The 25,236-nt window shown below is 45.4% G+C and overlaps 1 protein-coding gene across 10 annotated transcripts in view; it reads right to left on the minus strand.

Annotated features, from left to right (window-relative positions):
• Window positions 1–5,857: 5,857 nt before the first annotated feature.
• Window positions 5,858–25,236, minus strand: part of UBE4B (ubiquitination factor E4B) — a 110,736-nt gene continuing 91,357 nt past the window's right edge. For all 10 annotated transcript variants that reach the window (XM_089901667.1, XM_089901679.1, XM_089901676.1 and 7 more), the window contains 7 exons: window positions 24,552–24,678; window positions 22,756–22,900; window positions 18,565–18,699; window positions 15,936–16,127; window positions 8,021–8,195; window positions 6,930–7,076; window positions 5,858–6,597 (listed from right to left, as the gene is read on the minus strand). In XM_089901667.1, the coding sequence (XP_089757793.1) occupies window positions 6,536–6,597; window positions 6,930–7,076; window positions 8,021–8,195; window positions 15,936–16,127; window positions 18,565–18,699; window positions 22,756–22,900; window positions 24,552–24,678 (983 nt within the window). In that variant the 3' untranslated portion in view covers window positions 5,858–6,535. The remainder of the gene's footprint in view (window positions 6,598–6,929; window positions 7,077–8,020; window positions 8,196–15,935; window positions 16,128–18,564; window positions 18,700–22,755; window positions 22,901–24,551; window positions 24,679–25,236) is intronic.

Below are 25,236 nucleotides of genomic sequence, written 5' to 3' on the forward strand. Positions count from 1 at the left end.
CCGGGCCCCCTGCATTGGGACCGTGGAGTCTTAACCACTGGACCACCAGGGAAGTCCCCCACATGCTGTTTTTAAAATGTGACACTGGAATTCCCCGCATTGAGAGGTGGGGTCTGTGTTCCTTCCCCTTGAACCTGGGCAGGCCTGCGACTGTATATGACTTTCGAGGCTGCTAGGTCATACAAAACCAACTTCTGCTGGGTCCTCTTGGGGTGCTAGCTCTTAGAACCTGGTATGTGAAGCCAAAAGCCCCAGGGAGGCCATGTGTAGGTGCTCCAGCCAACAGTCCCAGTTGGGTCCCAGCCAACAGCCAGATGTGAATGAGGAAGCCTTTACAATGACTCCAGCCTCAGCCACTATGATTGTAATGGCCTAAGAGTCCCTGAGTGAGCTGCCTTGTTGAGCTCAGGCCAGCCCAGAACCATGATAGATGATCATTAAATAATAACTAATGTTTTAAGCCATTAAATCTGTTTAGCAGCAAGATTTCGGTCTTGGAAGTGGGTGCGATTGTAACCAAGCCTAAATTACAGGGCATTGGCTTTGGGACTGAATGGCAGGCAGAGGACATTGAGGAGACCTTAGTGAGGCCTACAGGGCATCTAAGAGGCTTTAAAGCAGAGTAAATGTTATTGGAAGCTGGAGGCAAGGGAACGCTTTCTATGGAGTGGTGGAAATTTTGGCAACTCTGTCATCTGTGGTAATGTGAAGAGAAGAAACGTACCTAGTGAACTCAATGACCGAGGTAAGGAAATTTCAAGGCAGGAATAATGAATGTGTCACTTGACTTCTCATTGCCTACGGAAGAATGGCTTCTGGGCAGAAATCAAACAGAGATCACTGTCAGGTAAACATCTAAAGATGAGGTCAAGAACATGACCGTAAAATCCTTTCTTAAGATCTCAGAAAGATTTAAGGGTTTCACAAGAAATTCAAAATAGAGAAGAGTTTCTCATGAAGACATTTGTGGTTGTGGCTTTTGTCTGGAAGAGTAAACCCCAAGAAGATTCATAGAAAACCCACACAATTTTAAGAGAACTGTTTTGAGGAAAGTACCTCCAGCTTAAATGAAAAGGGACAGAAAAAGTACAGCATGAAAAGAGACTCTGGAACCCAATCTCTTCACAAGCAGGAAAGAAACGAGGAAGGGTACTTAGTTGCAATTCAGTTTTCCTGTGGAAAAGAAAGAAAAGATTCAGACGCAGAAACCAAGAGTCCAGAAGATGGAAGTGAGAGCCTTGGTGAACAATTCACAGGCTGTAGGATTGATCCCCGAACAAGGAACTGGCAACACACGCCTAACTGGATTTCCGAATTACTATGGACCAGTGACTCATGCGTGTTCCCAGTTGCCAGCTTTTTGAACAGGAGCATCTATAATGGTTTTTTTACGCCTGGCCCATCATTATATGCTCTCCATGTGTGGAGATAACTTTTATCTTTAGTTCACATATCTTTGGGTCCAGAGGAATAGCACTCGATGGTACCCAAAGAATCAGATCTGAGGAGGCTCATCTATACCTAGGCTTGCTTTGAAGGACAAGACAATGGACTTCAAGATGATGTCATAATGGGATGAAATTTGGGAGTCTTAGAGGAAGGGATGTACTAGGAAGAGTGTAAATTGTTACCAGAGGGGGAATATGGCAGATCTTATTTTGCAGGATGGCCAGAACAACATCTCCCATCCCAGATGCTCTTCTTACAGTGTGATGTTAATGTCTTCCCATCATGAGGTTGGGCTGTTTGTTCTTTCTCCTTAAATCCAGGTGGGCTCGTGACTAAGGCAGAAGGGCCCCTATGTTACTTCCAAACCTGAGTTGTAAAAGGCAACACAGCTTCTGTCTGGTCTTTGCGGGTGCTTGCTCTTGGGACCTCCAGAATTGTGGGAGATAAAATCACTGTTATTGTATCAAGCCACTAAATTTGCGGGTATTTTGTTATGCAGCGATAGATAACTGACGCAACTGGAATGACAAACAAATATATGAAGAGATCATTCATTCAACAAACATACTGAGCATTTACTCTGTGCTAGGCACTCTTCTAGGTGCTGGGGATACATAACAGACTAAAATCTCTGCCCTCATGGGGCATACGTTCTAGTGGGGAGAAACAGAGTGTAATCAAGAAAATAGCAGATATAGACTGTTAGATAATGATGCTATCTCTTAGAATGCTAAGGAGAAAATGCAAAGAAAGGGACTAGCAAAGCATAGCAAAAGTGGGTGAATGAATTGCAGTTTTAAAAAAGAGTGAACAGGGACTTCCCTGGTGGCGCAGTGGTTAAGAATCTGCCTGCCAATGCAGGGGACACAAACTCAAGCCCTGGTCCGGGAAGATCACACATGCTGTGGAGCAACTAAGCCCGTGTGCCACAACTACTGAGCCTGCGCTCTGGAGCCCGCGAGCCACAACTAATGAGCCCGCATGCCACAACTACTGAGGCCCATGCGCCTGGAGCCTGTGCTCTGCAACGAGATGCCACCGCAATGAGAAGCCTGAGCACCGCAATGAAGAGTAGCCCCCACTCGCCGCAACTAGAGAAAGCCCATGCGCAGCAACAAAAACCCAACGCAGCCAAAAATAAATAAATTCATAAAAAATAAATAAATAAAAAGAGTGAACAAGGAAGGGCTCGAAAAGGTGAATTTTTTGTTTGTTTGTTTTTCGCCACACCGTGCAGCATGTGGGATCTTAGTTCCCCAACAAAGGATCAAACCTTTGTCCCCTGCAGGGGAAGCTTGGAGAACAAATGTATGGACACCAAGGGGGAAAGGCGGGGGGGGAATGGTGATGGTGGTGGGATGAACTGGGATTGACATATATATACTAATATGTATGAAACAGATAATAAGAACCTGCTGTACAAAAATTTTTTAAAATAAAAAATAAAATGAGGGTTGAGTCTAGAGTTGACCCCAAGGCCGAAGTGCCTTCTGGAATGCTATGCTGCTTCTCCATATCTCCTTTGCCATTATGAACTTGGACCATTCTGGAATATAGTTGGCCCTCCGTATATGTGGGTTCCACATCCAGCTTAAACCAGCCATGGTTTGAAGACTCCAGAAAGTTCCAGAAAGGCAAAACTTGAATTCGTCGCCTGCTATCAACTATTTACATTGTATTTACACTGCATTAGATATTATAAGTAATCTAGAGATGATTTAAAGTACGTGGGAAGGTTATAAGCAAACACTACACCATTTTATATAAGGAACTTGAGCACCTGCAGATTTTGGTATCTCTTGGGGTCCTGGAACCAACCTCCTGTGGATACTGAGGGACCACTGAACTGCCACACAGCAGGAGTGGTGAGGGGATCAGAGCCTGAAGCCCAGATGGCCTAGATTCATATGCCACTTCCCTGGCCCCTTTACACAACTGTTGAGGAGATAACAAATTAATATATGAGAGTGGCTTGTACATAGAAAATGCTCATAAAATGCCCATTTATCAACCAAGGGTGACTTCCTCAGCCCAATGCCAGCTGATCCAAACATCAAGCTCATACTATGGATGTTTCCTTCAGTCAGAAAGTTACCTTGGGGGCTTCCCTGGTGGCGCAGTGGTTGAGAGTCCGCCTGCCGATGCAGGGGACACGGGTTCGTGCCCCGGTCTGAGAAGATCCCACGTGCCACGGGGCGGCTGGACCTGTGAGCCATGGCCACTGACCCTGCGCGTCTGGAGCCTGGGCTCCGCAATGGGAGAGGCCACAGCAGTGAGAGGCCCGCGTACCACAAAAAAAAAAAAAAAAAAAAAAAAGTTACCTAGTCAGATAGGGCCTATTTATCTCCCCTTAGCACCTCAACACAAACACTGTGAAATTCACTATTTTATGTACCAAACCCAAAGGTTACAAAATGTGAACAAAATAACATGCTCGGCTATTTTTTCAAAAGATATTCTTATCAACTCTGTTTAAAAACCCACACAATAGTGAGTCACAAAACGACTAAGAAGCTATTTTAATCATCTTTCTCTTCAGGATCATTTCTCTTCTGCTCTCGTGATTCTCAGATCCTCCTTCCTGTTTGGCCATCTTCCTTGTAGCCAAGGCCTACTTTTAAAATATTTTGGAACTTACTTTAATATCCATAATTCACAGAATGAAGGCAGTCACAAGTTTCTATACAATAGCAAGCCTTAGATTCTAAAACTAGAAATAGCAAACATCTTCCCCCTAGAGACAGTACAAGTAGGAATGCCCTAGCCAGCAGAAGGTCCTTCAAGCCCCCGAATTCTGAATTTTCAAAACGATGAGTACGTCTGAAGGGGTAAAGCAGCGTCTTCTTACATTCATGGGGAAAGAGTGAGGCATGCAAATAACACGACAGAACCTGTGCCTGAACCTGATAAACCTGTGCAGAGTTTATCTTCTGGATAGAGAGGAGAGAAACAACACACATTCATGACATGGAGAAACAAAACTGGCAATAGAAGCCAATAAGCATCATTAACTGTATAGGCATAAATGTATATAAACTTGGTAAAAAATAAATTAACAATTATCTGCACAGTGGGATTACAGGTGATTTTGGCTTTCTTTTACCTATATTGTCTAAAATTGTTGTTAACGGGAATACATTATATTTTTTGGAAAAAGGAAAAAGTTGATTTACTCCAAATGTGCTCAAGAGTAGTGGCTAAGGGCATGGACTCTGGAGCCTGGACACCTGCTCTTCCACTAATTGGCCAGGTGACCTTGGGCAAGTGACCTAACCTCTCCACATCCCACACCCTGACCTGCTGGAAAAAAACAAAGATGATCGTACCCTCTTAGAGAACGAAATCGTAAATGTAAAGGCCTTGGCATAGGTTGGCACACAGTAAATGCTGCAGAAACGCTTGCTCTTATTACATGAGCTGGTAGGTAAGGTTTCATCAACTGCAGTACCTAAGATAATGTTCACGAGATGGGTTGAACTTGAGCAAAAATTTTCAAGGTCAGGGAAAATATATTTGCAATAGGGTAACCACCTGAGAACTGAAGAGACTGAACGTGACAAAGCTCAACCCCCTTGAACAAGCAAACAGTGACACAAGAACCAACTGGAGCATCAAGACTGACACAATAGGAAAGTTTTATTTTAAAAACAGCAACTCCTAATTGGCTCCAGGAAAGATCATGTACCACATGCCAACACATCTGGCTCTTGGTCTTCACCCACCCCTTTGTTTTCCACAAAAAGAAGAGACTCAAAGAAGATTCCTTCTGAATGTGTATCACCATTTATTGTAGTTTGCGTTAGGAACTGAACAGAGGACATTGTCTGTGGAGCGGGAAAGAAAGGAAAAGAAAAAGAAAGTATGTTTTTGTAGACTTAATTTCTTCAAAACACTTTATGGTTTCAAATCCTTTTTTACCCCAAAGGAGATTCAAGAATCCGAGTATGGTAAGTAGGGAGCAGTAATACAAAAAATCTTATGTTTATGTGTGTGTGTGTGTGTGTGTGTGTTTTTCTTTGTGTGTGTTTTTACAAGCAGACGTACTTCCACATTTCTTGCACCCCTTTTTTGCTTTGGTAAGGCCAAGCCCCACAGGACACATCATACAAACGACCCCTGCCTTGAACTCACAGACTCAAGGGTTGAGGAATTTATTTACCCTCGCAGGATAACTATAAAGGTTTCCAACTGTCACATAGCATTAAAAATAACCCAACCCCCCCCAAACCGTAAGACACGAAATCCTGATACACTTAAATGCTTCCTTTGCTGCAGCTGTTCCTCGGATTCCTAATTGTGGACTCACGACAAGGACCCGAGCAACAGGATTCTCTTCATTTTGTTTAGAATAAAAAAAAATTTTAAGGGACATTTCAAAATAATAAAAAAAAAAAAACTGAAATTCAAATTCTGAAAATATCTTGCCTTTTTTATTAATCATGTCATCTAACACCAATTAAAAAAACAAATATGTGAATATGATATAAAAATACGATCCCAGGATTAACACTTCGTTGCAGGCACAGTTATCTCACAGAATAAATGTTTGGAGGGCCAGGGAAAAGAGTTTATTTTTGTTTTTGCTTCTCTTAAAAAAAATCCACAGCAGTGCAAGTAGGATCAGGATGGGGCCGGCGGGGGGGAGAGTCTTAGCAGCAAAATGTCCAAGGTTCTCTAATCACAATCAAAACCAACGGATACTGGATTTAGGAAAAAAAAAAAAAAAAAAAAAGGGATGAAGGGGATGCTGCCCAGACCCATTCGTCATCAATCACTAAAAGACTTCCGTAGCAAAAGCCCCAAATTGTGACATATGAAGGACGTGCTCTATTACACAAGCAATCATAAAACGTATCCCTCAAGCTTTTGACCACGTCTGTCACTTAAATATATGTACAGGAATTGGGCTCCTCTTCTTATTCATGTCCTTTCAGGTCTCCACTGTTTGGTCACTCTGGGTGGGCTCTTGGTGTATTTTGCCACTTCTGGCCTCCAACATGTGAACAGCATTTGCACCACCGATGCTGCTCCTGCCTGCCTCGCCGGCCTTGGCTGTTTCTCGCAGAGGGTGAGCAAGGGGGATGGTTTAATGATCACTGTTCTGTTTCTCTCTCATCCAGGCATGAATCTGTTCTTTCAGTTCTGGCACTGAGAAAAGAAAGGAAAGAATTAATACCCCAGATGGGAGGGCTCTTCCTGAGAGATGATGCTTGTAGTTCTGTATAAAAGGAAAGAAAAGGTAATTCATTCCCTCACTGAACTGAAGGCTGAAGAAGAAATAGGACATGAAAAGTAAGAACTGGAATTCTGTAGTGAAAAAGAGCAAAGAATGTTTTATGTCTTGTCCATTAAGTGTCAGAAACCATGTAGTGTCTGGATTTGTTAAATTTCCCCCTTCTGACTACTCTCTGATACACGATTTTGGCCTCACTGCTCAGTACAGGTGTAGGCACTGCAGTTCGAGCCATGCCCTCTTCTACCTGGCTCCAGCATGCTCTCTGTCAGCGTCTGTCGGTTGAAGGGGTCCGTGGGGGAGTTCAGCAAGTGCCGCAAGATGATGGAGCGGTCCATGATGGTGCCAGAGGGCAGCCGCACGGGGTCAGTCATCAGGGTGTCCATCAGAGGGTCTACAGAGACAGAGCAAAGCAAACTCTGACCTAACAATAGAGCCTAAAACTGAAAAAGAAAACAAAGTCCCTCCTATCAGTGAAAAATATAACCATAGGAAACAGCAACCAAATGGCCCCTACCAGGCCCCCAAGTTTAGAAGGAAATCAGCATTAGAGAAAGGCATATACTTCACCTTTTGTAGAGGGGAAGCACCCTTTTGTCAGCTACTGCTGGGAGGAAAGAACAGACAAAAAAGACAGCAGGACAGACAGGCCCTCCCGAGCTGTATGGCGAAGATGGCAGGCTAGAATCAACCTTTCCTCTTAGGACTACTCAGAATTCTTTGAAAACATGAGTCCCCACTTGCAAAGGCAAGATTGGCCTTAGAATCTTCAGGGTTGTTATCTGGTTTGAAATCAGGCTGAGGACTTTTTTCTCTTGTAATTTATAATATGAACTAAAGGTAGATAAACAGAATTTCAATTTCTGACCAGTGTCTCAAAAAGCAATGAGAGGGGCTTCCCTGGCGGTGCAGTGGTTAAGAATCTGCCTGCCAATGCAGGGGACACGGGTTTGAGCCCTGGTCCGGGAAGACCCCACATGCCGCGGAGCAACTAAGCCCTTGCGCCGTAACTACTGAGCCTGTGCTCTAGAGCCCGCGAGCCACAACTACTGAGCCCACGTGCCACAACTACTGAAGCCCACGCGCCTAGAGCCCGTGCTCCGCAACAAGAGAAGCCACTGCAATGAGAAGCCCACGCGCCACAACGAAGAGTAGCCCCCGCTCGCCGTAACTAGAGAAAGCCCACGCACAGCAACGAAGACCCAAGGCAGCCAAAAATAAAATAAATTAAATTAAAAAAAAAAAGTAATGAGAGCACAGAACGTCCTCTTCTAATGTTACATGTTTCAAGTTAACTCAAATCAAAGAATTCCACGTTAAAAAAGCGGGCCCACTCGCCTCTGAACTCGTCTGGGGCGTCACTGTAGTCGATTTCTGCACGCGCGTTCTTGGCCACGATCTCCTCCACCTTCTCAGCCAGAAGTTTAAACTTCTCTATCGCTATTGTGGATTTGATCCCTGCCTTCCGCATCTTCGAAATAACTTCTTCAAACAATTCTTTGCTGTAGGATCTCTGAAAATGAGGAAAGACACTGTGAGACGTAAATATATTTTAAGTGGAAAAAAGCAAGCTGCAGAAAATACCCAAAGCATCATCTGTTTTCTAAAAAGGCCCTAAAATTATAATGTACATATATAAATACTTTGACACGGCTATAAATACACAAAGACTGGGCTAATATGCACCAAACTGTACAAGGCCTCTGGAAAGGGCTTCAGGATGCAGGCAAAAGAGGGGAATTGTTAAAAGTTTTAATTACTTTTATAGCAAACATCCATTTCTCTTAAAATTTAAATATTAAAAAGAGAAGGAAATATTAAAAAGAGAAGGACTGAAAGTCTACTTCAGTCCTTGCCAGGCACTGAGCCCTAGCAGCCTATGAGAGGAGGTGGAAATTTCAGTTCTTTCCCCTAAAGGTAAACATGGTGAAAACAACCCAATATAGTTCATAATCAACAAGCGCGTTCTCCCATTCCCTGTCAATCCTTATTTAAGATCTCTCAGTTCAACGCTGTTAAATGTCAGGGGCTCTACTGACGGGAGCAGACAGGGTTTATGCCTGTGAGAGTGGGAGGGCTGGTCTACACGGCAAGCGCCCACCAAAGACCCAGGCAAGCCTGGGTTTCAATCCTGGCTTTACCATCTACCTGCTGTGTGGTCTTAGAGAAAGCTCTAACTCTCCTGAGCCCCAGTTTCCTCAGGTGTAAAATGGGGGTAGTAACACCTACCCCACAGGTGCCTAATTTATATAAATCATTGCCATTTCAAAATATCAAAGTATATCCTATTTTGCATTTACGGCAAAATCACTGAATGCTCGTCACTTTAGTGACAGTGATGCAAATGGAGGAGGGGAATGACTAAATCTGAAACTCTGAATGATAGGACCATAATCTGTGACCTGTGATTTCTAAACGAGGATTCACATGAACATCATGGGATGAACTCATCTCAATACTTGTGTTCCCTTAGAAGGCTGGAATGAAAGTCCTCAGTCTTTCTTCGGTTCTTTTTTAACTTCAGTTTCTAAATAAGTGCACATGCTCACTTTCTCTCTCCACACACAGCCACGCCCCTTATTTAATCCATGCAACTCAGGGGAAAAGAGAGGAGAGGACAAAAAGCCAGCAGGGCACTTGGGCCTGGCAATAATCCTTTAAAATAATTTGAAAAGTTCAGAGAGCCTCGGTTATAGTTTTCTGAAACTAAATTACTACATTAGGTCAACAGATACTTTATTTGGTGTCTACTTATTATGAGCCAGGTAAGCTACAGTCCCCGTCCCTTTGGGAAGAGGCACAGGGGATAAATGGCCAAAGGGTTATGGTGAGATGTTGGAAGGACAGAAACGCACAGGGTGGGTGCTGCTATCCACACTACTGAGACTATTCACCTTGAACTTCTCTGTGTAAACAAGTAGTCGTTCTTAGCCCATTTACTATTCTCGAAAATATCACCCACTCTATTTCTCAAAAGATGATTGAGTTTTTAACCAACTGACTTCTGCCTGCTGTTAAGTCAACTTCTAAGATAGAGCAGTGGAGTGAGCATTATCAGAAATCAAAGGGTAGGGACTTCCCTGGTGGGGCAGTGGTTAAGAATCCGCCTGCCAATGCAAGGGACATGGGTTCGAGCCCTGGTCCGGGAAGATCCCACATGCTGCGGAGCAACTAAGCCCGTGTGCCACAACTACTGAGCCTGCGCTCTAGAGCCCATGTGCCACAACTGCTGAAGCCCGCGTGCCTAGAGCCCATGCTCCGCAACAAGAGAAGCCACCGCAATGAGAAACCTGCACACCGCAACAAAGAGTAGCCCCCGCTCGCCGCAACTAGAGAAAGCCTGTGAGTAGCAATCAAGACCCAGCACAGCCAAAAAAACAGAAATAAGAAATCGAAGGGTACTTATGATAAGGGGACATGGCACTCAGTTTCAAAGAGCAGTGGTGTCAATGAATCGACCAAATACAGATTACTGAGCTGCTGCTTCAAGTTCAGTGTGGATGGTGTCAGAGAGGAAGCAAAGATGTGTTTTTTTTTTGGCTGTGCTGGGTCTTGGTTGTTGTGTGCGGGCTTTCTCTAGTTGCGGCAAGTGGGGGCTATGCTTTGTTGTAGCGCACGGACTTATTGCGGTGGCTACTCTCGTTGTGGAGCATGGGCTCCAGGCGCACGGGCTTCTGTAGTTGCAGCACATGGGGCCCAGAGCGCATGGGCTTCAGTAGTTGTGGCGCATGGGCTCAGCAGTTGCAGTGTGCGAGCTCTAGAGCACACGGGCTCAGTAGTTGCAGCTCGTGGGCTCTAGAATGCGGGCTCAGTAGTTGTGGCGCCTGGGCTTAGTTGCTCCGCGGCATGTGGGATCTTCCCAGACCAGGGCTTGAACCCATGTCCCCTGCATTGGCAGGCAGATTCTTTTTTTTTTTTTTGCAGTATGCGGGCCTCTCACTGTTGTGGCCTCCCCCATTGCGGAGCACAGGCTCCAGACGCGCAGGCTCAGCGGCCATGGCTCACGGGCCCAGCCGCTCCACGGCATGTGGGATCTTCCCGGACCGGGGCACGAACCCGTGTCCCCTGCATCCGCAGGCGGACTCTCAACCACTGCGCCACCAGGGAAGCCCGGCAGGCGGACTCTCAACCACTGAGCCACCAGGGAAGCCCGGCAGGCAGATTCTTAACCACTGTGCCACCAGGGAAGCCCAGGCTGATTCTTAACTACTGGACCACCAGGGAAGTCCCAAGATGTTGTTCTTGACCTCAAGGATCTTACAGAATGGCTACAGAAATTAAACATAAAAATATCTGCAAATCATGTATCTGATAAAGGTCTAGTATCCAGAATATATAAAGAACAAAACAGAAAGAATCCAATTTAAAAAATGGATAGGGGCTTCCCTGGTGGCACAGTGGTTAAGAATCCACCTGCTGGGCTTCCCTGGTGGCGCAATGGTTGAGAGTCCGCCTGCCGATGCAGGGGACGTGGGCTCATGCCCTGGTCTGGGAGGATCCCGCATGCCGCGGAGCAGCTGGGCCCGTGAGCCATGGCCGCTGAGCCTGCGCGTCCGGAGCCTGTGCTCTGCAACAGGAGAGGGCACAACAGTGAGAGGCCCGTGTACCAATAAAAAAAAAAAAAAAAAAAAAAAAAAAGAAGAATCCACCTGCCAATGGAGAGGACACAGGTTTGAGCCCTCGTCCAGGAAGATTCCCACATGCCGTGGAGCAACTAATAAGCCCGTGCACCACAACTACTGAAGCCCGCGAGCCTAGAGCCCGTGCTCCGCAACAAGAGAAGCCACCGCAATGAGAAGCCCACACACTGCAACAAAAAGTAGCCCCCACTTGACACAACTAAAGAAAGCCCGCGTGCAGCAATGAAGACCTAATGCAGCCAAAAATAAATAAATAAAATAAAAAATGGATGAAGGGGAGTTCTCTGGTGGTCCAGTGGTTAGGACTCGTGCTTTCACTACCGAGGGTCTGGGTTGAATCCCTGGTCAGGGAACTAAAATCCCACAAAGCTGCTTGGTGCGGCCAAAGAAAAAGAAAAAGATGAAGGATCGAACAGACATTTCTTCAAAAAAGATATACAAATGGCCAGCAAGTACACGAAAAGATGTTCAACAGCATTTGTCATTAGGGAAATGCAAATCAAAACCACAGTGAAATACAACTTTACTCCCACTAGGGTGGCTATTTAAAAATAAAAAAACAAAACAGAAAATAGCAAGTGTTGGCGAGGATGTGGAGAAATTAGAACCTTCGTACACTGCTGGTGGGAATGTTAAACATAGAATTACCATATGACTCAGAAATTCTACTCCTAAGTATATCCCAAAGAATTGAAAATAGGTATTCAAACACTTTTACATGAACATTCACAGGATACTATTTATAACAGCCAAAAGGTGGAAACAATTCAAATGTCCATCAATGGATGAATGAACAAACAAACCATGGTATAGCCATATAATGAAACATTAAGCCGTAAAAAGGAATCAGGTACTGATACGTGATATAACATGAATGAACCTCAAAAGCATGCTACATGAAAGAAGCCAGACACAAAAGGTTATACATTGTATGATTCCATTTACATGAAATATTCAGAATAGGCTAATAGATAAATGTAAAAATAGGTAAAATAAAGACAGAAAGCAGTCTAGTGGTTGCCAGGAGCTGGGGTGAGGACGAAGGGACACTGACTGCTTAATGGGTACGGGATTTCCTTGTGGGGGTGATTAGAGGTGATGGTTGTACAATACTGTGAGCGTACTAAATGCCACTGAATTACACACTTCAACATGGTTAATTTTATGTTATGTGAATTTCACCTCAAAAAAAAAAAAAAAAAGGAAGGCTGCAGGACTTCCCTGGTGGCGCAGTGGTTAAGAATCCGCCTGCCAATGCAGGGGACATGGGTTTGAGTCCTGGTCTGGGAAGATCCCACATGCTGCGGAGCAATGAAGCCCGTGTGCCACAACTACTCAGCCTGTGCTCTAGAGCCCGCGAGCCACAACTACTGAGCCCACATGCCACAACTACTGAAGCCCACGCGCCTAGAGCCCGTGCTCTGCAACAAGAGAAGCCACTGCAATGAGAAGCCCTCACACCGCAACGAAGAGTAGCCCCCGCTCGCTGCAACTAGACAAAGCCTGCGTGCAGCAATGAAGGCCCAACACAGCCAAGTAAATAAATAAATAAATTTATTAAAAAAAAAGGAACGCTGCATAGGAGAAGTGAGATTTCACATGGGCTCTTTTTTTTTTTTTTTTTTTTTAATTTTTATGGTTGCGTCGGGTCTTAGTTGCGGCATGAGGGATCTTCGTTGAGGAATGCGGGATCTTTCACTGAGGCATGCGGGATCTTTCACTGCAGCGCATGGGCTTCTCTTTAGTTGTGGTGCGCAGGTTCCAGAGCGGAAGGACTCTGTAGTTTGTGGCACGCGGGCTCTCTCGTTGAGGCATGCCAGTTCAGTTGTTGTGGCGCGTGAGCTTAGCTGCCCCGCGGCATGTGGGATCTTGGATCCCCAACCAGGGATTGAACCTGCGGTCCCTGCATTAGAAGGTGGATTCTTTACCGCTGGACCACCAGGGAAATCCCAAGATTTTTTTTTCCTTTTTTTTTTTTATTTTTAAAAGTCTTTATTGAATTTGTTACAATATTGCTTCTGTTTCATGCTTTGGTTTTTTGGCCAGGAGCCATGTGGGATCTTAGCTCCCTGACCAGGGATCGAACCCACACCCCCTGCACTGGAAGGCGAAGTCTTAATCACTGGACCACCAGGAAGTCCCCATTACATGGGCTCTTTACTACTACTGTTGTTTAATGGAACATGGTGTTAACAGACAGCGCTCCATGAACAACAGATCTGCCGTCCATCTGCCCGGAAACCACAGGCAGACTTGGCCCTCAGTGCAGCTCACTGTGTCAGGCTAAGACCTCTCTCTCTCCTGGGCTCCAGGGACAACTGTCCTGTCGCACTTCCTCTCTGACGAGGGGCTCTCTCCTAAGGCCTGTGAGTGTAAGGCTCAGGGCTCCTCGCGCTGGGGCCTTCTGTCACCTCTCCCGGGCACCTGTCTTCCGCCCGCTCTCGGTGCACAGGAGAGAAGGCTCTCAGTTTCTTCCCTTGCTCGGCTGCTGTTTTTTTTCTCCTCTGTCTCCCCAGGAAAACAAGACATACCAGACGGAACCAGAGCGAAGCAAGGGCACTGCTCCCAAGGGAGAAGACGAAATTCTACCACCTCCCTGGAGCTTTCTAGTCTTGCACCCCCAGCGCCCCCCCAGCCCCTCTTCCGAAACAATCCAGTGGGCAGGCCCCTCATCAGCTTACAGCCCATATAAATGGAAAGTGTCCAACAATCAAGACAAACGCCACACTGTACAAGGCAGCAAAGAAACCACTTCAAAAGTGTTTTTCTCTCCACTGTGCTGCTGGCACTTGTGTGCCTGCTTCACGTGTCTCCAAGAACAGGGCTATTTAGACATTCGAGAAGACCCATGTGTCACTGTGCAGAAACCACTGCCTGTGGCTCAAGCCACGTGCCACCACAGGCCACCACCTGTGCCACCACCACAAGCCATAGGCATTGCCAGGCAGTGTGGACGTTTTGTTGGTCACCAAGGAAAGGCAGCTGGAAGCACTCGGAAACACTCCTTTGTCACCCACTTGGTTCGCACCGTCTCAGTGGGAGTGCTGTGCTCACGCACACTGCAAACTTTATGTTACGTGTTATAACCGCTTGCGACGTGGCAGCCACAGCACGACCTACCAGGAGAAGAGCGAGCAGGCTAAACGACCCTTCTGAGTCCCCGACAGTGAAAGCGGAGGAGTCCCTGGGGACTCCTCACACCCGACCTCTGGCTGGGCCGGAGAGGCCCAGCTCCAGCCGGCCTGCTGCCCAAGCAGACGGCCTGACCTTGCCCGGGGGGCGTTTCCATTTCCTGTCCCTCTTAAGGCTGCCGCTTATCTTCCATGTCTCAGTACGTGCAGCGTCATACAGTCGTAGGCTAGAGAATCATTTCAGCGTCTACCCAAAGTAACTGCAAACACCTAACCTGCTCTTTTAACGCGACCTTTTATGGAAAAACTGCTTTAGACATTATGTGGTTTTTTCCATTGCAGGTGCTTTGTCAAGACCACATCTCTTGCTTTATCCAAAAGTACCTATGTATGAGAATTATGTCTCAATAAAGCTGTTACTGAAAAATAAAAAGTACCTACAATTCCCCTATTTTGACCTTTGGATGAGATATAAGTAAAGAACCTTCTGGAATGCCTAGTGATGGTTACCCTGAGATGTGAGTTAATACTTGGATAAATAATGTGAACAAAGATGCGGAGACTGAAACGGACATGGCACTTTGGGGGCATTTTAAGTGGAGAGCAGAGAAGCTGAGAACATGGGCTCAGGGCCAGACTGCCAGGTGGGAGTCCTGCCTCTGCCTCACATCAACTGTGCAGCTCGTTAACCTCCGTGTGCCTCCCTGAAAAGCAAGGAATCCAACTAAACCTCAGTCGTAGGATCCTGTGAGGATTACAAGTGAAAACATGAGAAGTGGCTAAAACTTGATGTGTGGTTAATAACATCAGTTATTATAACTCTGAAGATGTTGCAGGACACAGGACCGTGGAGGGAGGGGAAGCCCTTCATGAGATACTGAAAAATTACACATCGAGGCCGGACAGGGGCCGCCTGGACTAAGTTGGTAGCTGTGGAAATGAAAACCACAAAATGGATACGATCAGAGGGATGCAAGGAATAAAGGAGGGAAGAATGTAAAGATAACGTACACGGTTTGAAACCTGGAACCACAGAAATAACGGCAGCACTGAAGCTGTTATTAAATCTCCTTCTTGGGAAGAAGATTTGGATTCCCTGCGAAAACCAGACTCTTTCTGGAAATGTAACCGATTTGTCGAGTGAGGCCCTTAGCAAGATGGGTACAAACTCAACTGGAGACGGATCTGAGAGCCAAATCTGCTCTTTACGCCCAAAGGAAAACAACTGAGTCACATCCATTTACACCAGACAAGTTCCCCTTGCCACTGTGGCCATTATTTCTTTTTACATACTAAAAACTTCTCAAACCACGTTTTGAAAAGTGTCACCTTCCTTGATTTCAAGTGGGGAAAATCCAAGAACAGATGGATATGTAATCGCGCAGGGTCTGCCGGGAAATCCACAGGGAAGCAAACTCAAGTCACCCACTTCAGGAGCCTGAACTCCAGGCTCCCTCTGAAACTGTTCCCTTGGGCACTAACCTGGTCGTCAGCAATGGCTTTAGCGAACCGGGCACAGTCCAGCTGCAAGTAAATATCCGTCAGTTGGTCCAACAGCTTCTTTGGTTCAAAGCCATATTTCTCAGGGTTTTCAACTTTCAGGTCACGGCACTTAGGGCCACAGAGTTGCTGAAGGTTAAAGTTCAGCATCGCAGCCAATCGGGGTCCGAGTTCCTAGGAAATCACAGGATAATAGGACAATTCATGCTGTTGAGACAAGCAAGAAGGACCCAAAACTCCCATTTCAGTGGAGGAACAGGAATTGGCAGGCTCAATCTTCAAAGAATCCCTTATATGTGCTATATCATACGCTGAAGAAGGACATTCCATTCAAACTTTTCTTTACTCTCCATTTCTAATCCAGTAATCCTAATACTTCATAGAATGTTGCATGCTGATGGAATATTTATAAATACCAAAAAGGCAACATTTTCATTAAATTCATGCTTTAATTATAAAAACAAGGATCACTTCGAATTTGTTAATAGGTAAAAGAGGGAAACTATTCATAATTCCATCACCATCACACGTGTCATGAAAGTTTCCGGAGTATGCTCTTTCAGCCATCATTTTATGCATTATTTTTCTATAAATTTCAAGTCCCTGACAGTTCAGGCAATATGCACTATTCTTATTTATTTATCAGATGCAAAGAGTGAAGAAATATAAAAGAGGTAGAAGATAAAATTTATGTCTTGAATAGTTTTAAATCTAGCCAGTGAGACAAGACAAACTTAAATGAAACAACTAAAAACTAATTATGAAATAATATGCTATAACCCCCACAAGGTGACACAGTACCTACTACAGGTGGGCATACATTGCTTTAAGCAAACCTGAAATAGGAAAACCTGGCTTATAGAGTATTAAACACCGGCCATAAAAAATGAGCTGTGAAAGCTTCTCTTTAAGTAATAAGGTTTTCATTAAATTTCATGACTGGATTTATACAAATTCAACTTAAATTTGGCTTCTAAAGGACCTGCTTTTGCACAAAGTAAAAAGTACTCCTGTATTTAATTGTTAAGAAACTGTGAGGTAAAGGAGGGATAAGAATAGGATATAATTGGTAATTTTTTTTCTCCTGAAGTGGGAGAGTTTTGTGTTAACCAGCAAAGAAGATGAAAACAGTGCAGCAAAGGAAAAGGAAAGATCAAAGCAGGCACAGGCAAAGGCTGGGGGGCAGAAGACTGTGACCCAGGTGTATGGAGAGCTCAGATCAAAGAGTAGGTCTTGAAAAACATTAATTTTAATTGACATGAAAATCATAGACTTAGCTTTCAATAATGTCCTTTACAAAAAATGAAGAATTTAGAACTAAAAATAGGCTTTATGACAATTTAGTCTCAAGCAATTTTTATAGTTTCTGACCTTCTGAACAATCAAAGAGCACTGCCATCGGAGTAGTTGAACACAAAATAAAACATGACTTAGAGCAGGGATTGGCAAACTGCTAGCTGCAAGACATATCTGGCCTGATGCCTCACTTCATGGAGTTTTATTGGAACACAGCAACAGCATAGCTAGCAGCTGCAATAGAGGCCATGTGGCCTACAATGCCTAAACTATTTACTGTCTGGCTTTTACAGAAAAAGTTTAAAGAAGTCCATTTGTGAACCTTTAAGGGAAGCAAGTGTCTGAAGTACCTTATCTAAATGAGTTGAGTGTTCTTACGCTTTCAGTGGCGCACTGTTTTGCTTCATGTTCTGCTGCTCTCGCACTGAAATCTATTTATGAAGAGACATGAAATGTAAAGGGGACAGAGGAGGGGGCTCATCTCGAGTTGCACGGAGGACAGGGTGTAGTGATAATGATGGAGGTGAGAGTAAACAGGGAAACTGCAGGAGACGTGTAGTAAAATTATATCCCACTGTGAACTTGTCTCCATGTGGGCAAGTCACTACCAAATCTCAGGCCCCTTTCTTGCCTTCCTCACTATCCTGGCCCCGGCCCCACCATAAGACTTCTAAACTCTGTGTGTGTGTTTGCGTGCACGTGTGTGTGTGTGTGTGTGTGTGTGTGTGTGTGTGTGTTGCGGGGATTGTTGAAGAGAAGCACAGATCTTCATTTATGCCCCTCAGTTTCGATTTCAGAAACAGGATCCCGGTCTCATCAATCAAGTCATGGCCAAACAATCTGGCTACCTTTGACCTATCATAAACCCTAATTATGGCTCTCATTAACCTTTGGTTTCCTGAGTGTAACAAACCTACACTGAAGAGAACCAAAGATCTTATACACTATCAATTATTTCTACTTAATATAGTCTCATTTCCAATTGATGTCACCTATACTTTTCCTATAAATAAAATACTGGAGTCGACGATGACAAAAATACGTCACAGCTTCAACATTAATAATCCAATGTGCTGTCTCAGCAGAAAGTGATATAAGTTATCTTGGAAGTGACCTTTGGCAGACTTCAGACTATCGATAGAATGTTGTATCGATTAGCATAACTGGGAACAAAATCAGTAACAGAATCTCACCGATGGGTGACTGTGGTGCTGAAACACCCAGGATTTCAACAACTGCTCTATTTAGTTATAAGTGATAGACTCTGAATGTGGAATCCAACAGACAAAACAAACACCCCCAAGGTTCTACTCACAGGTCTGAGGAATGGCTTCTGGACCTGCTTGGTGAGGATATGGAACATGTCCACGGTTTCTGTCGCCAGGGCAAGATATGAGCGTGAAACGCGCTCATCCTGAGCGAGCTGGGACTGGCGGGCCTGCTGCTGATCCTGGGGAACAGTGAACAGATGCCAGACACATCTCAGTACAGTCAGCAGCTCAGCAAACGCCAAGTGTGAAGGAAAAATACAGTCAGCTCATAACTGGGAAAGTGCAGAATACAGCCAACATACTTAGGGAATGATACAACAACCTGTACAGCAAACCTCCCAGATTACTGAGGTTTATTCCTTTCGCCATCGGATGTCTTTAGGGCATTGAATAAGGGGACCTTGGCACATAACTTACATGAGACTCAGTTTCCTCAATGATAAAAGAACTCACCATCAACTTCTATGCAGGACGCAATAAGTGATTCTTACATCCTGCCTGATACACGTGCTAATAAAGGATATTCACCTTCCTTAATAACAACGTCTGCGTAGTCATCGTTATTTTGAAAACCACAGGCGTGCTGCGCTATCACACTGGCCTATAGGTTTCGCCACAACACCAAGGGCCTGTAGATTGCTCAGCTTTTGAATTTTGTCTCTCCACATCGGTTAGGCTGTCAACCTCTACAACTGTCAGCATGCTTGCCTCTGGTGCCATCCTCCTCCTTCTACTCTGCCATAGGCTGGGAAACAAGACAATAAAGTGTATTTGACTCATGGGTAAAATAAGGTGGAATCTACTGAAGGCTCTGTGATAGACCAAATACAGAAACATCAGTACGGGCTTAAATTCCTACATCTGCTCAGAGGCCTGTTTACTTTACCTTGGGGGAGGGGAAAGAGCTAGAACAGCTGATGTAGCCACACGAGTGCCCCCTGGGTAAGTGCCCGGTGGAGATCCTGCACCAGTGCTGAGTGACCTGCCCACCGCCCTTCGGTCAGGAACGAAAGGCTGAAGCAGGGAGGATGGAGGGAGAGCAAGGTGAGAACCACCTCAGTGTGTGTGTGGGTGTCACATTCATTCATCAATCAGTGTAATCCAGCCCCTTCCACAGGCCAGGCCTCCTTTAGGTCCTGGAGATGAAGCATAGAACATGACCAAGAAGGCTCCCTACCTCATGGAATTTAGATGCCAGTTAGGGAGATAAGCAATAAACAGACACCCACCCAGATACAGATAAGTCCGATAACGATGAAGAAAAATAAAGCCGGGCTGGGGTGGCTGCGGCGGGGTAAGAGTGTGCTGGGGCTGGGGTGCTAGTCTGGAAAGGGTGGTCAGGGAAGGCCTCTCTGAGGAGGTAACATTTAAGCAGGTATCTGAAGGAAGTGAGTCAGCAAGATCCAGGGGAAAAGCACTCCGGGCTCAGGGAACAGCAACTGCAAAGGCCCTGCTGTTCGGTGGAAGATCAAGGAGGCGAGTGGGGGCAGGGTAGCATGAGCGAAGGGGAAGGGCGGGGCCGAGGCTGCACTGCCCTCCAGGCCCGAGTGTGCGGGAAGCCTGGAAGGGCTCTGAGCAGAGCAGGGATGAGAGGCTGACAGATTTTAACGCCATCCTGCTGGAATGCACATGGGCAAGGGTGGAGGCTGAAACCAAACGGGGGGCTACTCCAGTAATGCAGGTTAAGAGACGGTAGTGAGCTGGAGGTGGGGGAAGAGGTCAGATAACAAACATACTTTAGGACAGAGCCCAGGGGCCTTTGCTGGGAGAGGGAGGAATCAAGGAAGACTCCAGAAGGTGCTGAGCCAGAGCAATGAGCAGAATGCGGTCGGCACTTCCTGAGACAGGGCAGTCTGGAGAGGAGATCTGGGGGACGACATCGAGGGCTCAGTTTTGGACAAGTCAGGTTTGAGATCCTATCAGACCACTGGGCAGGGGCAGGTCAACAGCTGGTTATGTAAGCCTGAATCAGGAGTGAGCCGAGCTGGGGAGGCACATTTTGGAGTCGTTAGAATACAGACAGCTAAAGCCTTGGAACAGATGAGATCAGCTAGCAGTGATTTTCAACTGGGGGCATCAGGCCACGTGTGGGAATGTTTCCGGTTGCATGGTGACCCAGGGTCGGAGGGAAACATCACTGGCATTAAATGGGCACAAGCTATAGATGCTAAAGGTCCTGCAGTGTCTGGGACCTTGTCGCATAGCAAAGAATTATTCTTATAGCAAAACTCCAACCAGCATCCTCACCGTGAAACACACGACCTAGGGAACAAGTGTGGAGAGAGAAGAGAAGCCTGAGAGCTGAGCACCTGGGAGGACCAGGCAGGGAGGCAGGAGGCAGGAAGTGACTCCAAAGTCAAGCAGACCTGATTCTGAAGCATTGTTTTAGGGATTATTTATGCCCTTTTCCATCCGTTGACCCAGAAAAATCAATAGTATCTGCTCAGTCGCCTCATAAACAAACGCTATTATTATAAGCACTGACTCTGGACGAGGTAATGTGCCACAGACCCGCATCCCAACATCGACAACGTAAGGTGATCCAACATTAGCATCATGAGTGACATAAAGAGGTGTTACAGGAGTGGGGAGAAAGGTGAGACTTTGCAGCTCCACTGATGGGGCAGGTCAGCCGTGAGGGAGTATTTGGACAAGACCTCCCTCAAAGAATGGGTAAGATTTTAATACGTAAGAGTAGAATGTACAGCATTTTGGACAGAAGTGTCTCAAGGCAAACAAAGCAATAGGGGCTACACATCCTGAACACTTTCTCTGGGCTGGTCATGAACTACGTCCTCACCATCTGTCTCTCCTCACAACTTTCCCACAAGGCAAGAACTATCTCTGACTTACGGGCTAGGAAACAGCGAGGAAGAACTTTTAATGTGCGGCAGTGACAGTTCTCAAACCCAGGTCCCCTGGACCCCGAAGCTGGGGCTCTCGCAACTACAGGTCATCTGTTTCCCCGGCACGTTCTGCAAAGGCCGGGGGAGTGGACCAGATTCGAGCTGACGGACTGTGACAAGGGGTAAGCATGGGAGGATGTCTTAGAGCCACCCTGGGGAGCCTCAGGCCTGGGGGTGATGCCGCCCCATGGGAAACGGAGAGCGGCAGGAGGAGAGTTTTGGAGGCACAGGAGCGAAACAGTTTAAGATGTGTTTAGCAATGCATATGAGGCTGGTGGGTAGGATGAACGCCATCGAAAGGGTGCCAGTACAGTGCCGAGGGAAAAGATGATGACCACTGCGCCACCTCATGAATACAATTAGAGGGGCTCAAGGAGCGTGGTGGCATGGACACCGGAGAAATCCAGCATCCACGGACTCTGCGCAAAGCCCCCCCAGAAGGTTTAAGTTTGTAGTTGAAGCATGTTGGCTACAGTAAGACGTAAAATTCTCATCAAAGCTGCAGGAATACTTGGAATGAAAACCTTCCCTAAGTGTGCTTCGACATTCTACGTTTAAGAGAGTTTTGACTCCACAGCTTTAGAACAACCTCAGTACTATCTTCATCTCGAGAATGCTGCTGCGAGTAAAGAAAAAGCGGTCCTCCCAGCTTTCCGGAAAGCAGTTCTGATTTTGAACCTAACAAAACCAGGAGCAGAACTAAGCAATATATGAAGTCACCAATAGCTGCGAAGGGCCTAATAACTGACCGGGGAACCGTCTAAATGGTGGCAATCAATGTCAGGAGAGGGCAGTGTGCTGTCACTGGTACAGCAGGAATTTCTCATGGAACCTGGCAAAACAGACCTCTTTTCTGTTTACAACTGAACATAAAAACCAAGATGTACTGAGAGGAAAAACACCCCACGAGAGCCCTCCTGAGTTAGTCACACAGATGTCCAAAGAAGATCATGCGAACAAACCAAATTCTTGACTAGCAGACAGAGTTCTAGAGATTTATTTCCTAGTTACTTGCCTACATCTTAACATATTCCAACAATAAAAGCTCTTCTCCAAAACAGCCCTCGAAAGTTAAAAAGGCAGAGAGAGTTTTCAGGACAAAGACTTCTCACCTCATTTCCTAGCTTTAGGTCAAGTGTTTTAAGGGTTCTCCTACCCCAAACCTGGGCTCTAACTTCACAAAAGCCCACAGGTGGGATGGTAACAAGTACCGACAAGTCTGTCGGACCTAAGCCTTCAGACCCAGATGCAGCCCCCAAAGCAGGGCTCTGCCTGGGGCCAAGGCTGCTTCCCTGCGATGCTGTCCCATCACCTGGACCGTGTCCTCACCCGGGGCAGCTGGTCCCACTGTTCTTTGTTCTTCATCTCTTCTTGCACTTCGTGGATCCGCTTCAAAGACTCCAGGCTTTCATCGAGCAAAAATGTTGTGTCGTTTATCAGCATGTTTATATAGCGGACAAACTGCTTCCCGGAACTAAAAAGGCAATTACACGGTACATGGTCACACATTTCCCTGGAGCGGAGGTGCAGCTCTGGTGCTGCAGCCCCACATCTCCTGAGACCTTGTTATTCTTCTGTATTAATTGACAAGCTCATTCCACCGATGTGCTACAGCCACCCTGCACGGTTCCCGAGAGCCAAGTCCTAACATTCTAGAGTTCTGCGAGCAAATTCCCTTGGTAGCTCAAATTTGGCAACAGTGGTGGTATTTACACCCTGGACGACCAGCAAATGCTGATTTTTCTCCCCCTCCAGAGAGTGGATTTACCAGCACTCCTCAGCTCATTCCCTCAATAATTTTAAGTAGAGAAAACACTCTTCCAGACTAGAAAAGAAAATATGCTTAAACTCCCCAACATATAAGGAAAGCACAAATACCCACATATAAGAGATAAGAGAACTTCCGATACAGTTCTTCTTTATTATAAAGAAAGACAGGTTGAAGAAAAAGTGGAAGCTGTAATACTGATAAAGTAGGATATTAACATACTTTATGGAAACAGAAGTTTCCAATCTCTGGAACTGTCCTGCATATCCTATTATAATGGACGGACTTGCTGGTGAGCTGAGATGGCTTGGCCCACCTGTTAGGCTCTGTATCTGCCAGGTTAGTAGAGAAAAGAGGAGCTACACTTCAGGATCTACTTTTGGGTGACCAGAGGGCAGTGAGCCCATGCCGGGGGTGCGGGGAAGAGAAGTTCCTGTGAACAAGGGCAGAGGCCAGGATTTCAGGAACATGGGAAGTTCAGGATGAACTCTCCAGGCAGATGAAGCTGTGCGCCTGCCTGGGCTCCTAAGCTCATGCCAAGCTTTTTTTGCTGGAATGTAATTCTGATGACAAGAGCAGTTCATGGAGATAACTAACTTAAAGAGGTTACTCTGCAGAAAGGTGTCTAGCAAATGGCTACTCCACTGGTCATACTTATACTGTTGACTAGTAACTCAGTAAACAAGTGACAGCTAGGCTTGACCAAAGACTGAACATGGGTTGCAAAAGATCCAAGGAGATGGGATAAAATCTCTTCTGAAGAATAATTCAAGAGTTCAATATTTTCACCTACTTTTCTATTTGAAGCACCTTTCTTTTAAAAGTAACTTAGATGGAATCACTAATGTCCAGGTTTAAGTAGTCACCGAAATTTCAGGTTGGTAATGAAAAGCCCTTAATCAAGGTCTAGGGCCTCACTACAAAGAACGTCACTTCAAGTGACAGCCTTACCCTATCTGCTTCTGAATCTGAAGTTCTCCTTACATTTCTAACTCTAAAGCTTGGTATCATATTCAAGAGCACCATAAGATCTCATTTCAGGCATTCTGCAAATTCATTTAATACTGCACTCAGGAAACACCAAAAAACACAACACATCACTTCAGAATAGTTATAGATTCTTTCTCTATGTATACCATGCCCACAGTAACTTGAAAAATCTAAAGTTCAGCAATGTCTGTAGAGCACAGAGATTTAGGTAACCCTACTCACATTTAGTAGTACCATCTGGAAAACTTAAGGGAGGCTGAGACCAAGCAAACAGTCAACAAGAACCCAGCTGTGAAAGTTTTTAAGCGGCCACTCTACCTGTGATTTGCAAGAGAGCAAGCTGTGACATTAGGGGCCCAATACTCACTTGAACTCCTCCATAAAGGTGCCATGGTGAGCTATATTTTGCCAAAGGCTTTTAAAAATGGTGCTAATATGATAGCGAATGGTGAACTTGTCATAGAACTCGCTGGTGGCTCCGGTATGCTCAACATCTAAAGAAGAAAGACAAGGGACTGAAGCATATGTACTTTCTTCCCTTTCTAAAAGCAGTTATTGCTGCTACAATGTCACTGAATGAATAATACAAATCTGCAAAATCACAGATGTGATAAAGTTTTGTCTATATCTCACATGGAAGGCAGAAGAGAAATTACGAGGTGGTTTTGAAGACAAAAGTTTCACAACGAAGGTCTGGCAATGACACAATAACAAAAGGAACTGGGCTGGGAAAATAGCTTGGCAACACCCATGACCAGAATCTGAATTCTCATAACTCCCCCAATTTTCTTACTAATTTATAGAAATTCCATAGAACTTTAAATGAGTATCCCTGAGCAGGAAAAAAATTGGGTTAAGTTTTATTAAGGGCCACATACCTACTAAATGTGACTATTATTTTAACTACTTTTGTATAACTGATGTTCTAAAAGTAGAGAAAAGCATAATAAATCTCTATGTGCTCATCATTCATTTACCAATTACCATCATCCATGTGTCTTTTTACATGGAACAAAGATCAAACTTAGTTATCCAAGAGACAAACAGCTTAG

This window comes from Delphinapterus leucas, chromosome 1 (genome assembly GCF_059928025.1).
Source record: "Delphinapterus leucas isolate spDelLeu-1000000601 "Yukka" chromosome 1, BTC_Dleu_Yukka2, whole genome shotgun sequence".
NCBI lineage: Eukaryota > Metazoa > Chordata > Mammalia > Artiodactyla > Monodontidae > Delphinapterus > Delphinapterus leucas.